Source organism: Coturnix japonica, chromosome 1, assembly GCF_001577835.2.
Source record: "Coturnix japonica isolate 7356 chromosome 1, Coturnix japonica 2.1, whole genome shotgun sequence".
Lineage (NCBI taxonomy): Eukaryota > Metazoa > Chordata > Aves > Galliformes > Phasianidae > Coturnix > Coturnix japonica.
The window spans coordinates 87,198,617-87,212,575 of NC_029516.1; the positions used below are offsets into that span (position 1 = coordinate 87,198,617).

Here is a 13,959-nt window from a genome sequence, read left to right on the forward strand (position 1 = left end):
CATAACATTTAAAGTCCAAAGGAACAAAAAGGAGTCTGAAATAGTTAAACCATCCTGAAAACTTACTTGAGAGCAGTGTGAGAGTATGACAAAATGGTAAAGGCTAACTTAAAAGTAATTATTACTTTATTTAATTTCTGTTTCCTTATTATGTGTTTATAAACCTAGCTTTCTTACAAATTGAAATGAAATTGTTTCTGTGTTTCATCTTGCCTGAATTTTTTTCAGCCAAAGGCTATTAACCCAAATACAAAGCAGCCTAATTTGTATCATGCTTCTGAATATGGCACTTAAAAAATGTGTCCATAGTCAAAAAGTGCTATGTTTCCTCTTTCTGTGGATATGAGGATTGATGGATTAGTTATTAACTTTCCTTTAAAGCCACCCCAAGTCTGACAGAATATGTATCCATGTTATACTCCAAGATTACACCTTGGGGCATCACAAAGGCAAAAACAAGCAACTGTGGAAAAGGAGAGTAACCACGTCTAATACCATTGCTGTCACTATTCAAACACAGGAATAATTTTGAGAAGCTCTGATTATGTTATCAATTTTATATTTTCCTTTGGAAGTATTCACTTTCACAAGTTTTTGCTTGTTGAAGAATAATATCTTAGAAATGAAAGAAATTCAGTGTGCGCAGATTCTAACAGACTGCTTGAAGATCTTCATCCCAGGTGAGGGCCTAAATGTTGAAAACTATGTTTCCTATGCATATGGGTTTGGGAAAAAAAATAAAATAAAAAAAATTACTTGTTCTGTGAGAGCTGTACAGGTATTACCTTCAAAAATCTCTCAGCAAAGTTTGTTGAATGAGTACCCATCTGAGTGAATACATTCTGCATATGGGAAACATATTTTCTTCCCCTATTTCTTTCCAAGGGTTTTATTGCCCTCTTTATATTTTATTTTATTTTATTTTATTTTATTTTATTTTATTTTATTTTATTTTATTTTATGTTTAACTCAGGAAAGGAAAGTCTTTTAGGCTAGGCTTCCATGCTGTTCCCAATGGGCCTCCAGTTACTAGCATACTGACTCAGTTTTTCCACAGGCAATGCCTCAAGCTAAATTTACTGCACCGGAAGCCAGAGATCTGTCAGAAGTGATATGCAGAAATTAACTTCAGGTATTGCAGAAAAACTTGTAGAGCCAAAAGTAACAGTGGCTGAATCATAGAAAGCCTTGTGACCTACTGTGAAATTTCCGAGAACAGTGTAGTTTAAGGCTGCCCTCACTGTACGGAAAGGTTTTTCTGGGTTTGTTATTAAAACAAACAAACAACAACAACAACAAAAGCAAGCAAACAAAAAATAAAACAAAACTAAAAAAACAATAATATCAATCTGCTAATCAGCGTTTACAGTCAAGACCGATTGAACTATCTCCATAAGATACATTGCTTCCTGTAAACATAATGGGTAATGCACTTCAGAGCACCCGTGCAGAATCTGCTGCCTGTACTATGGGAGAGGAGTACAACTGTTCTGCTGATGGAAGAAAAAGCTAGGTCATCTTCTTTTGTATAGAGTGGGCCAGAATTAAACTGAACACATCTATACAGTGAGCCCAATATACCATCACAGTTTCAGGGCTAGATGGCATGCAGGGAAGGGCATATAAAAGTAGAATTATCTTGTCAAATAACAGATTATAAGTTGAGCTACTTCTTCTGCATGCTATTCATAGGAAAAAGGAAGACAGGAAGGGAACACCTATACAGGTTAGAAATTTTATATAGGAAGATACCATATTGGAAGTAAATTTTAAATATATATATATATATATTAAAGCAGACTAGCACAGTAAAATATAATTAAAGCTTTTAATTTCATTAATTGCTAATTTTGTTCTGCATTCACAAAGTAGATGATATTTTATAAGTTGATTGCTATTATTAAAGTCTCTCCAAAATCAGAACACTGTAGTTGACTATGCATGACCTCAATAGATTGTGAAGGACATGATAATATAATGGAGATCCTTTCTGTGTTTTCTGCAAGGTATACTATTTCTGTTTTTAAATCATATGTTTCCATGAATACATGAGAAAATAAGTAGAGTGGAAGCCTTCACAGCCTTGTAATATGAGAGAACAGCAAATCCTCAAGTCACTCATGAATCTTGTCAAGCAGAAACTTTTCTGTGTTCCTTAATGAGACCCACAACATATGTTTTAAGGTGGACAAAGTTGCTGAGCTGTATATATATGCAGACACAGACAGTAATATCTACAATTTAGTTTTCTGGTACACCACATTAGGCATTATGTGAGCAAACAAGGAGCACCTACTCTGCAAAGTAGCTTAGGTATCTCTGGAAAATCTTACTAGAATTATAAGCAGTCTTGTTTGGAATTTCAGTATTTTATTAAGAAGGTGTAGTAGGAAGGAGCACTAAGAGTATTTCTTTTTCGTATGTATCTAATTATTTCTTTTAGCAGTAAAGGCTTTTTTCTTTATTGATTTTCCTTTGTTTGCTCAAGATGTCTTGACTGATTCCTACAGAATCACAGCTACCGGTAAATAGAAATGTCATGACTACAGGATGTACCACAGCAGGATTTAATGGCCTTGCTTCTTATCCAGTTGTTAGCAGGATGCACTGAGCTCAAAGATCAGTATTACTCTGGACTCTCTCCTAGCCATTTTCTATTCATTAATCAACACCTAAACCCAAAATAATGTCCTTAGTTTTCTGGATGAAAAGCTCCGTGTCCTTTAAAAGACAAATGACAGAAATATCACTACATATTCAAAAAGTTGATCTCCGATTTTCTCTAATGACTTTTTACTGGTCCATTCAGCTCTTCTGTGCTCTCCTCCAAAGGTCTGATTTCACATGAATAAGTAATTATTTAAATAGGCAATACTGGTCCATACCTCTGTTAAGTAGGTGCTGTCAACTGTACTAAAAGTGGCTAAATTACATTTGGCAAATTAGAAAGGAAGAGTATTATTTTCCGGTATTATTATTTCTAAGCATGTGCATAAAACTAAGGACCTTCAAATAAATTTAAACAATCTGCTTAGAAGGAAAATCTTGCACCATTAAACTGTAGCCACTGAAACCACTAGCTGAAAATGCAACTTAAGCAATATTATTCCATTTTGCTAACCTGATTTTGCCTCATGTTTTGATGAGTCACCTAGATCAATTCAATATATAACATTTCTAGTGAAACAGAAACAAAAGCTAGAGTAGCTTTACCAAAGACAGCCAGTTCTGCCGGCTCGCTGTCCCTCTCCCCCACCATGTTGGTGGCCACGCAGACGTAGATGCCGGCGTCGCTCTTGCGCGTGGTGGCCATCATCAGCTTCCCACCGCGGATCTGTTTCAAAACAAGAAATACATTTTAAAATTCAGATGAACAGAAGATATTGGGAAAAAAAACTACTCAGGCAAACAAGTTCCACAATTAAGGCATTTAAATAATAAATATATATTAAATATATATATAATAAATATTGTAAATATTTGTAAGTCTACAAAATAATAATCCCATACCTTTAAATATCTTAAAAACAATCTAGAACACATTATATCTTACTGATTGATTTTAAATGTACTTTTTTTCCCCTCAATTTTCATCAGATGCTTTACTTTTCAAAGACTATCACTGCTTTCTGCCTCTTTGCCAATGCAGCATGCTTCTATTTCTTGCGTGATGATATGTAAAGCACTCTTGACATCTCTCTTAAGAAAAACACAGTTTCACTTAGTTTTATTTAGCCAGTTCATTTTATTGTTACTGTTGCCTGAATAGTTTTATTGTTCACTGATTAAGATAGATTTTTTTTTTTTTCTTTTCCTTGATGAAAACAAACTGAAACACGCCCAAATCAAGAATTCACCTCACTCCCATAAAGCTTAATATTTTCTTGGCTACAGAAGCAAAAGATGTTTGTAGAGTGAAAGAGTAGGGTAGATGAAAGAAATAAAGTAACAAATTTGCAAGCTACAAAGTCACAGTAAGTGTTAAGAGATGGAGGTAGTGCTTCCAAATAAACTAGGAATAATGGCCACAGAAACTTAAAAAGTCAGGGAGTGACACACAGTTCTCTGCAACTTTCCATTCACCCTTTTCTTGAGTAGCTAATCTGGCCCATAATACCAGAAATAGCAACTACTTAGATTCTTAGACATCCAAACCAATGAATAACAGTACTTCAACATTGAAGCACTGGATGAATTACATATCACCATATACAACAATGTAAAACAATCAACCAACCAATCAATCAATCAATCAAAACAAACAAACAAACAAACAAACAAACAAACAAAAAACCACTCTATTAAATTAATATCAGTAGTGAAAAGCTTAATAATATTAAAACAAGGAATTAAATATGTCCATGCATCCTTATTTTGTCCCACCAGTTTGCACACGGCATGGAATAATTTGACTGTGCTGGACCCTTTTTCATTCAGTACAAAGAAGGAACCACCACAAAAATACCATCATTACACATCTACTCACTACACACTCTTATTCAGGAACAATTAAACTTTAGAATATAATTTCAGACTTTCTTTAGAACACACAGCTCAATTTCCAAACTAATTTTTAGCTTATTAATGTAATCATACTCAGTTTCTGTTTTTGTTTGGTTGGTTAGTTGTTTGTTTGGTTGGTTGTTTTCATCTCACATAGAACACCATGTACCTCACTGATATGACTGGTTTTATCTTTAAGGCACCTCTCTTACGTAGGGTCTGATATTGCTCTCATTCTGTAGAGAACTGAAGAAAATGTAAGGCCAAACTTGTCAAAGGCATCCACTGAGTTCCAAAGTGGGACAGCTCATATCTAACATCATACTTCACACAATCAAATTTACTGCTCTAACAGGACTCAGTTATAAGTCTTGCAGAATGCAAGCCTCACGAAGTTCAAGCTGGACACACAGATCAGAAGGAACAAACAGAGGAAAACTCACAAGTATAATAACGAGTCACTATGGGAATGATGAGTATGTTTAGATTTACTTTTCCCTGTCTATGCAATTTTGGAACCCATGGCTCCTCTGTCTGTCCTTCCACAGACTCAACACAGCAAATACCCAAAGCCAGTCCTATTCCAAGTTGGTGACTTCAAAGCCAAGCAGTTTCTGGTTTCCATTACAGTGATGTATGTTATTGGGTACACAAAAGAAAGACCCAAAGACAAGCTGCTGTGCTCAGCTGCTGTGCTTTTAATGCAGGCTTCATGTCTATCAACAACCATATGAGATGTACTCACACTGATCCGCTCTTCCCTGTCATCAATACGGACTTTATCCTTTTTCCAGTAGATGGTAGGCTCAGGGTGTCCACGAGGTGGCTGACACTCCAGTATTGCAGGTTCTCCAGCTGCCACAACAACATCTGTAGGGTTTTGGCGGAAGTCATCTCGCAGCACTAATGTAGTAAATGAGGGAGAGGAGAAAACGTTAGTTGAAGTGACATCCTTGTATAAGAGGGAAATATATATATATATATATATAAGATCTATAGCACCCGTTAGTTGTTTCACCCCTAACATAAGGTTTACTTTCCCTTATAGGAAGCAATACTCCTTGTAAAAGAGGTAGGTTGGGATTGTTTTTTAGTTGTTTTTTTTGGGGTTCTTAATACTTTTGCAACTTTGACTACTGTTGTCCCACAACACAGAAAAGAAAAAATATCTGAATTACCAAGGTGTTTGAAAATTAAATTAGGCAATGCATGTTAGCTTCTCACATAAATTGAACTCATATAAAAAAAGGATTAGGTACAAATAGCTGGCTTCAGTACGCTACAATGATATCCATTTCATCATTATTCTTCCACATGTATCCTAGTCTCTAGGTTAATCGACATCCTTATAAACATAAAACTGAAAAGGTATCTAGATGAACTACTGAAACAGAATTTAGGGCATTTCCCCTTCTTGAATTTCAGCTGCGTAAGGCTTTTAAACAGTTCTTGACCTTAATGGAAACATGGCCCTCTGAGAAATTAGAAAACACCGTATCTTAGTGAAGGAGCAAGTCAGGAAGAGTTCAGCAGAAATTGCTCAGTTTCATCTCATAAGCAGAGATAATTTACTGCTTTCAGTATTAATGAAATGTGCCCCACTTTAACATTTGGAAGTGAATATTTTTCTGTTCTGTAATAAGCCACAAGAAAAGGCTTATAAAGGTAGCACTCAAAATGGCATACAATGTAACACACTGTTCTGCATTTTGGGATACACAGATAGATCCCAGAGGAAGGAGGGAATTAATTGGTAGTTAATTCCTTTCCTAACTGTAAGAAAGTGAATATTTACACCTTGCTCTTCAAGCATAAAATAAAATTGACACAGTTGGAAATGGATGTAACTCTGGCAAGAACTCATTATTCTCAAGTAACATACCCAATAGATACATATTATCCAACAGTTAATAAACAACTCAACTCAAAAATATTTCTCATTAATACAAAACACTCCAGTATCTTTGATTTCCAATAATCAAATTGATAGAAGCAGAATTTATAGTGTTTCAAGATAAATAGAGTAACCTTTCAAAATGCACAACACAGAAGTAGTATGATAAGATAGTAGGCTGTACCACTCCTATAAAAAAAGAGTTGGAGACTTGGGCATTTTCAATCTAGAGAAGGCTCAGGAGAGGTCTCACTGCAGCCTTCCAAAGGAAATTATAAATAGACTGACTTTTTTTGTGTGATCTGATAGTGATAGAACAAAAGGAAATGGCTTTAAACTAAAAGAGGGGATATTTAGATTAGATATTAGGAGGAAATTTTTTACTCAGAGAGTGGTGAGGGATGGGCACAAGCTGCCCAGAGAAGTTGTGGATGCCTGATCCCTGGAGGTAGCCAGTGCCCAGTTAGACAGGGCACTGGGCAGCTGAGCTGGTGGGTGGCAATCCACCTATGCAGGGAAGTTGAAATTGGATGATCTGTAATGTCTATTCTGACCCAATACGTTCGATGATTCTATGATTTTGCATTACACCATTTTTCAAACAAAGCCAAGAAAGTTGATACCTCAGCACCCTCAGGGAAAGAATGAGAGGGAAAAAAAAAGGTCTTACAAAAGCACCTATTTGGGGAAGCACTTTCACACGTCTCTGGTATATTATGCTACACAGGAAAAAAAGTGCTTCTAGGCAGTGATTTGTTCTCTTTCACACAACTGGCAAATAGGAAACATGAGCTTTTTCTGCTAATGTAACACAAAAATTAATATTAACTTATATTGGCTAGACTATATAATTGCAGAACTCCAGTGCAAATACATTAGTGGAAAATCCCCAGAAAATCAGCAGTTCCAACATCACAATGACTTTATCCTTCCCACTCCTAAATCTTGGCAGCAATTCCAAGGAAATCCTTTTCCTTGAATGCTACATGAAGCTGAAGAACAGAGTTTCTTAGGGGTGATACACAGCAAATTACATTCACTTTCTCTGAATCATTCTTGCAGCTATGCAAGGTTCTAATCAGCTGCAGAATATGAAGCTAAAAGGTGATTTAATTTTATCACATTCCTTTACTCAGGCCCTACTGCAAATGTGACTTGATGGGAGACAAAACTGACACTACAGTGTTTATTTAAACTTGCTGTGTTCCTCAACACATACGCAAATCTTGGATAGATATATCTCAGTATTTCCATGTATAGTATTCTGTGCTTTGGAGAAAAATAAGTGATGTTGTGTGAGAAAAATGAAATAGGTAAAAATAAAGTTGAAACTGAAAGAGAGAAAAATGTGTGAAATACAGAGAGAAAATAAATCAGAGAAGAAAAGGGGAAACTCTGAGTTTAGATAGTATAAAAACAAAAAGCCAAGTAAAGGAATTAAAAGAATAGAAAAACAAACAAACAAAACAAAACAAAACAAACAAACAAAAAACTCCAAACCAATAAGGTAAAGATTAAAGGGCATAGGCTGCCATTTTTCTGCCTCAGTGCCTTTAACAGAATGTAACAGCACCAATACAAAGCACAGATTAATCTGATCAGTGTAGCTACCCCAGCATATCTGAATGTTACCCCCATGTGACATGCTAGGGCTCATGATGGAGATTTTGGGGTGCTGGCTGGCATGCTTAGCTGCCCTGGCACTGCAGCAGATCTCAGCAACACAGAAAGCAACAGAAGGAGGGAACATCAACAGGAAGTGGAGCTCACACATATTACGAGGGTAAATGGAAAAGTTGCAGCACAGCTTAGTGCATTCACCATATCAAATAGCACAATCATCTGTGAAAACAGAAAAATGGTTGAGAGCTGCAAAATATTCCTCAGCCAATTATCCACAATTGCCATATGCTTCCAAATAACTGCTAGCATGCCTGAGCAGATTCCCTCTCCAGACACTGGCAAGAGGCTTTTGTTCCCTCTCAAAGCCAGCCCTCCTCAGGGCTTTTTAAAAATTCATTGCAAGAGGTGAAGCACTGCCATTAGGCTCCCCCTCTTCACGTCACGTACTTTTTTGCTCTAATCCAACATTAACGCTTGCCCTCAGTGCACATTTAATGAAGCAAAGAGACAGAGAGTTGACGGCCTGGCCCCTGCTCCCCTCCTCCAGGTCGGTCGCAGTGCTGACTCCCTCGTGCTCAACTACACACAGCCCTGGAGCTGCACAAGGCTCCCAGGCTCTGCTTCTTGGGAAGGCACTGGGAGGCTACCGGGTGGGAAAGGACAGATAGGTCACACGTACAGCTGATGATGGTTCTGTGGACAAAAGTTAATTAAAGTTTGATAAGTCTCTTTGCAGTTCTAACAAGGCTGGTGCTGCTCAAACAAGATAGATGTCTGTGAACTGTCACATCAGTCTTTAAGGGATGCAAAACCCTGCATGCCCACTTACAGGTATTCATGAGGGCAGTAATGTAAAGCAATGACATCTAGCAACAGTAGCAGCAAGATAAATGGGGCCAGGGACCTGCCAGAGTTAGGGAAAAAGATAAAAAGAAATTCCTGCTATCATGGCAACTGCTCACCAGCACCTGGCAGCTTAGGCCCAAATCCAGGCCAAAGCTAAACCAACGCTTGTAAACTCAGGGAATTATGTGGAAACCAAATTAATTTCCTTGACTAAGGCTCTGTCCATTTGTTTAAAGGAGCCAGAGATAAAACAACATTTATGAGGTGCGAGGAAAGGTGTCGAGGTCAAAATTATTTTAGGCTAGATAACCATGTCTTAATCCTGCTTTTCACTGCAAAAGCTTCCAGGCCCTTCGAAAGAAAACATTTTTATAGGATTTACATTTACATGAAGACTACAAATAACCATCTGTCTGCTTCTACTTTTTCAATCTGGTCCATGTCCCATGAGTCCTCAGCCCATGGCCAAAGCAGTGAAGCTGGAAGGAAGAAGCACATGCCCATCAGGAGGCTCTGGAATAATTGCCGTCTTCTCCCACCAGCACTTGGCTCTCCTCCTCCCAGTAATATAGACAGTGAACATCTGATATTACCAGGGAGGGGAGGGAGGTAAAGCTTCCTTTTCCCATTTTTCAATGAATTATAATATCTTAAAACACAGCTACATCTGTCACACTGACTAGAGGGTATAAAGAAATATCAAGTAAATATTAATGTGCTTCTGTAACTTGGGATCTAGTAGTTTACCTTGTGTCTCCTGATCTGTTTAGTGTTTATCTGAGGATATCATTACACTCACTAAAGGAATTTACACAGCTGCACTGGTGGTAGGTTGGTCATATGCCACATGCAGGTAGGTCTCCCTTGATCCAAGTCACTGCCTCATAGGCATTTAACTAAATCCTCATCTCACTATGACTGCTTGGCACTTCTCTCATATAACACATAATGATACACACAGTCAACATGAATTATTATGTCAGATAACTAACCAGATGTCACATAGTGTACAGATTAAAGGATTAAAGTATTTGAAATAATGTAATGTGCAGGGGGGTATTTCAGAGCTTGGGTAATAGTATTTATAATCTACTTAAATGGCCTCAAAACAAGCTGGCACTGCTTGCTGGAATCGGGTAGCAAAAAAGAAAAAGGGGTCATAAACAACTTTCCTTGTGAAAAAGAATGATACACTTAGAGGATGCTGCTGCCATACCTTTTGCTTAATTGTCTATCACAGTTTTATAGGGAAGTTAGGAACAAAATCACAATTTAGGCTATGGTTCTAAGCAGTACTCCAAAGGAGTCCTGAACTCCCTCTGCATGTGTACAACTCTGGAAGACCTGTCAACCATCATGGACATTTTTGCAAAAGCAGTAGAGAGCTATACTGTTTGGTTTGTTTTTGGTTTTGTTTGGTTTTGTTTCCTTTTCCTATCCTTCTTCAATCTCATGATATAGATATTGCCTAGGAGACATACATGCTAGCTAATTTACCATGACTCAAAATGTTCAGACTTTCCAAAACCTGAGAGATTAATTTTCAGAAGTGTTAAGGTATTCTCAAAGACTCCAGTAGTTTTGATGTCCAATTTGTAAGGCCCTTGTAAATCAAAGTGAGGAAGAGAATAGTAGAGAGATATCTGAGTAAAGAAACAAACTGAATACTCATTCTTTCAGATTCAGCCTCTTTCTTTGGCCTCAAGCCTTTTTCTTACTCAGTATTTCACGTACTTCTGAACTCAATAACCTACTCAATACTTATAGTTAAAGGGAGTTTGAAAATATATTTTCATGCTTCGGAAAAAAATCCACAGAATAATGTGGAAAAAACAGTTCTGACACATCCTCTAAAGCTTTTAACAGTATGTGTATGCAGATATAGCTATTTACAGAATTTGAACCTTTGCTCAGCATTAATGCTTAAACATAAATTGGAACACCCTTGCCTTGGAACAGAGTATTTCTTAAAGCTAATTGACAATCTGAGAATCTAAGTATTAGAAATCAAGTGTATGAAAAGCCATCATCAAATAAATGGACAGATTCGAAATGAAAATACAGTTCTATCGCCTGTCTCTGTTGCAGTGAAGTAGAAATTTTTTAACAATCCCACCCCTTTCCATCAAGAAATCCTGAATGGTGCAGTTAAGAATCAGCAAACTTACTACCTATCTGCCATAAATCTTCAAAAGCAACTCTATGTTCTAACAGTCAAAAAAAGGCCAAGGGAAGCAATAAGCATAACCAAGTATTCTTTATGAATGCAAATATTCTACAGACCACATTTAAATAATTTCAGGAATCTACAGCTACACAACACAATTTATTGAAAAAGTTTCTCTAGGACACAGAGAAGAGTTTTTTTTTGTTGTTGTTTTTTTTTTGTTGGTTTTTTGTTGGTTTTTTTGGTTTTTTTTTTGTTTTTTTTAAAGCATAATCACTCTGGATAAATGCAGTACACGGACTGCTCTTGTTAACAACAGGCATAGTACCAAGATCCATAGTCCACTGAAACTAAAAACCCTATTACTTATTACTTTCTTAAAAGTTCACCAACTTTATAGAAGACCTAGGATCATAACTGTAGGCAATGAACTTTGAAAAATGCAGTTTGATAAGCCTTAAGATTTAACAAGAATCAGACATTCAGCAGTTTACTGGAATAGTTATTTAACGATCCTTTAAACTTAAGTCTGCCATTAGCTTTTACGCGTTCCTTACATTTAATGGGCTGCATGTTCAGAAGATCATGGGCTAGTCATTTATTTTTCCCAACTAATGTGAATATCAGGTGTGAACTGGAGCAGAACTTCAAATAAAATCACATCACAACTGAAGTATTGTATTTTCACTGTCATTAGCCTGCCAGCATGTCTACTTTGCAGCAAGAATATGGGAAAGGCACAAGAAAATAAAATCTTAAAGGCATTATAAACATATAACCAATTTTCAAAAGCAACAATATCAAAAAACACCTAGATTTTACCGAATGTCAAATATACATGAATGAATCTCAGGTGGAAGCCTTTGTCTGAGTACCACTGAAGAACACACACCAACTGCTCTCTACATACAGAGTACAGCACAGAGAATCCCCAGAAAACAGATTTAATTAGCAAGTTCACAAACAACAGTATAATAGCATTCAGGCTTACTGCTATGAGCACAGAAGTAGCATTGCCAGGTACATACAGAACTATGTTCAACCTCATGAATGCTACCTGTTTGCCACAGCATCAATCTGCTGTATTTTTTCTGTTTCCAAACTGAAGTTTTTTCTCCTACAATCACTTATACTGCTTCAATTCCTTGGGCTTCTAGTTCAAGCCCAGTCAAAACACCTATAAAATAACATGTGCTTTCAGTAAAACAAAGGAGTAAAACCAGATGTGAATGATAAAAACAAGTATAAATGAATGAATATTTCTTGTACAAGAAATATAGAAGGTTACATGCTTCATTTAACCAATATAATACAGAATGCAATCTCCAACCTCTACTGAAGTGTGAATAGCCTCTCTAATAAACTCCTTGTGTACATATGCACAACACACATACACAGCAGCTGGGATGCTTTCCCGTCTTGGCAGGGGGTCACTGTCACATTACTTATACGCTTTAGCAACATTAGGCAACATATCAAACAAAACAAGCTTTTTCCCAACATAAGAACTCTCTTCCTTCTGTCCCTCATCCTCTTCATCAAACTTTGGTGTCTCTCTCTAGCTAAATCTGGTATTTATAAAATAAAACTCATCTATACCACTTTTGAAAGCAGGATTTCATTCTGCCAGGACTTTTTACTGTTTTCTTCAAAAGTCAGGACTGAAAACAGGTATCTGAGCAGAGCTATCTAGGTGCATATTTATTGATAAACTATGATAACATAAGATCATTAAGCTTTGCAAGAGGACTGTACAGCTATGTTTCACCATGTAATTGCTGTATCCACAACTGTCTCACAGAACAGGTGAAAGCTGCCTGCAGCTTTTGGACCATCTCTTCCCATATGCCACTAACCGTCCTTGTGTCAATAGGTCACATTCAGATGCTTACTAGGTGCCATTTCAACACATTTCAACATAAGTCTGTCTGGCTTTGTGTCTGCTGTCCCATAAGGGACAGTAAGTCATTGACATTGGCTCTGCAGTAGTATTTCCTGTAGGACCTGAGACCACAGTGACTCTTTAACAGTTAACCTGCAGAGATCAGCTGCTTTGACTTTTTCAGAACTTGCCCCAGCAAACACATTACTAGACACTGCATAAAACATGCTTGCATGGCTGTCACTCAGACAAGTCTTGTCATTCAAGGCTAAGGAAGAGAAGAGAAAAAAGACCTGTGTATAGAAGGACTGAGATAGCAGAAGGGAACAAGCTACCATAGCTGTTGCCAAATTTGGCACCCCACATTTTCCAGGGATTTACAGTAAAACTCCAACCTCCAAATCCCTTAACTCTGATTACATATTATTTTTCTCTAACATTATCTTACATAGGTTGCTCTTAAAGCAGTCTCCTACTATTTCCATGGAAACTTCAATAGATACAAAGATCACAATAAGACTATTTGCTAAAGCAAGTTCTGAGCTATAAAATATTACTTTTCAACAGAGTCACCATCATTAGCTAGGCATTTTCACTAGCAATGAACAGAAATATCCATTCTGGGCTCCTAAAAATCTCTACCAGTGGAAGTGACCCAGTGTTTCACAGCTGCTATGACGGCATCAGTGTTGTTTGGAAAATGTTGCCCACACCGTCTATCTTTCATCAGCTTGAACAGATGGAAATCAGAAGGTGTCAAATCCAGATCACATAGTGGATGTGGTATGACAGTCCAGCCAAGACTGGAAATGTAATCCACAATCATAATTGGGGTTTGGTGTTTTTGTGTTTCAAGTAAAAGGCTGTCTTCTTCCCTGGCCTGATTCTGGAAGTTTGAGTGTTCTGCTTAGTGTTGGGATGTAGCAGTTAAGAGTTGATGGTTTTTCCAGGTTCCAGGAAATTCATAAGGATCCCCACTTTCCTATCCTGAAAAACAGTGTACATCACTTTGCCCACTGCGAGTTGTCTCTTGAACCTTTTCTC

The 13,959-nt window shown here is 37.2% G+C and overlaps 1 protein-coding gene across 1 annotated transcript in view; it reads right to left on the minus strand.

Moving 5' to 3' along the window:
* ROBO2 (roundabout guidance receptor 2) overlaps nucleotides 1–13,959 on the minus strand; it is an 861,802-nt gene that overhangs the window by 137,570 nt on the left and 710,273 nt on the right. Inside the window, exons 3-4 of the mRNA XM_032448447.1 lie at nucleotides 5,249–5,406; nucleotides 3,214–3,334 (exon numbers count right to left, since the gene is read on the minus strand). Coding sequence (XP_032304338.1) covers nucleotides 3,214–3,334; nucleotides 5,249–5,406 — 279 coding nt within the window. The remainder of the gene's footprint in view (nucleotides 1–3,213; nucleotides 3,335–5,248; nucleotides 5,407–13,959) is intronic.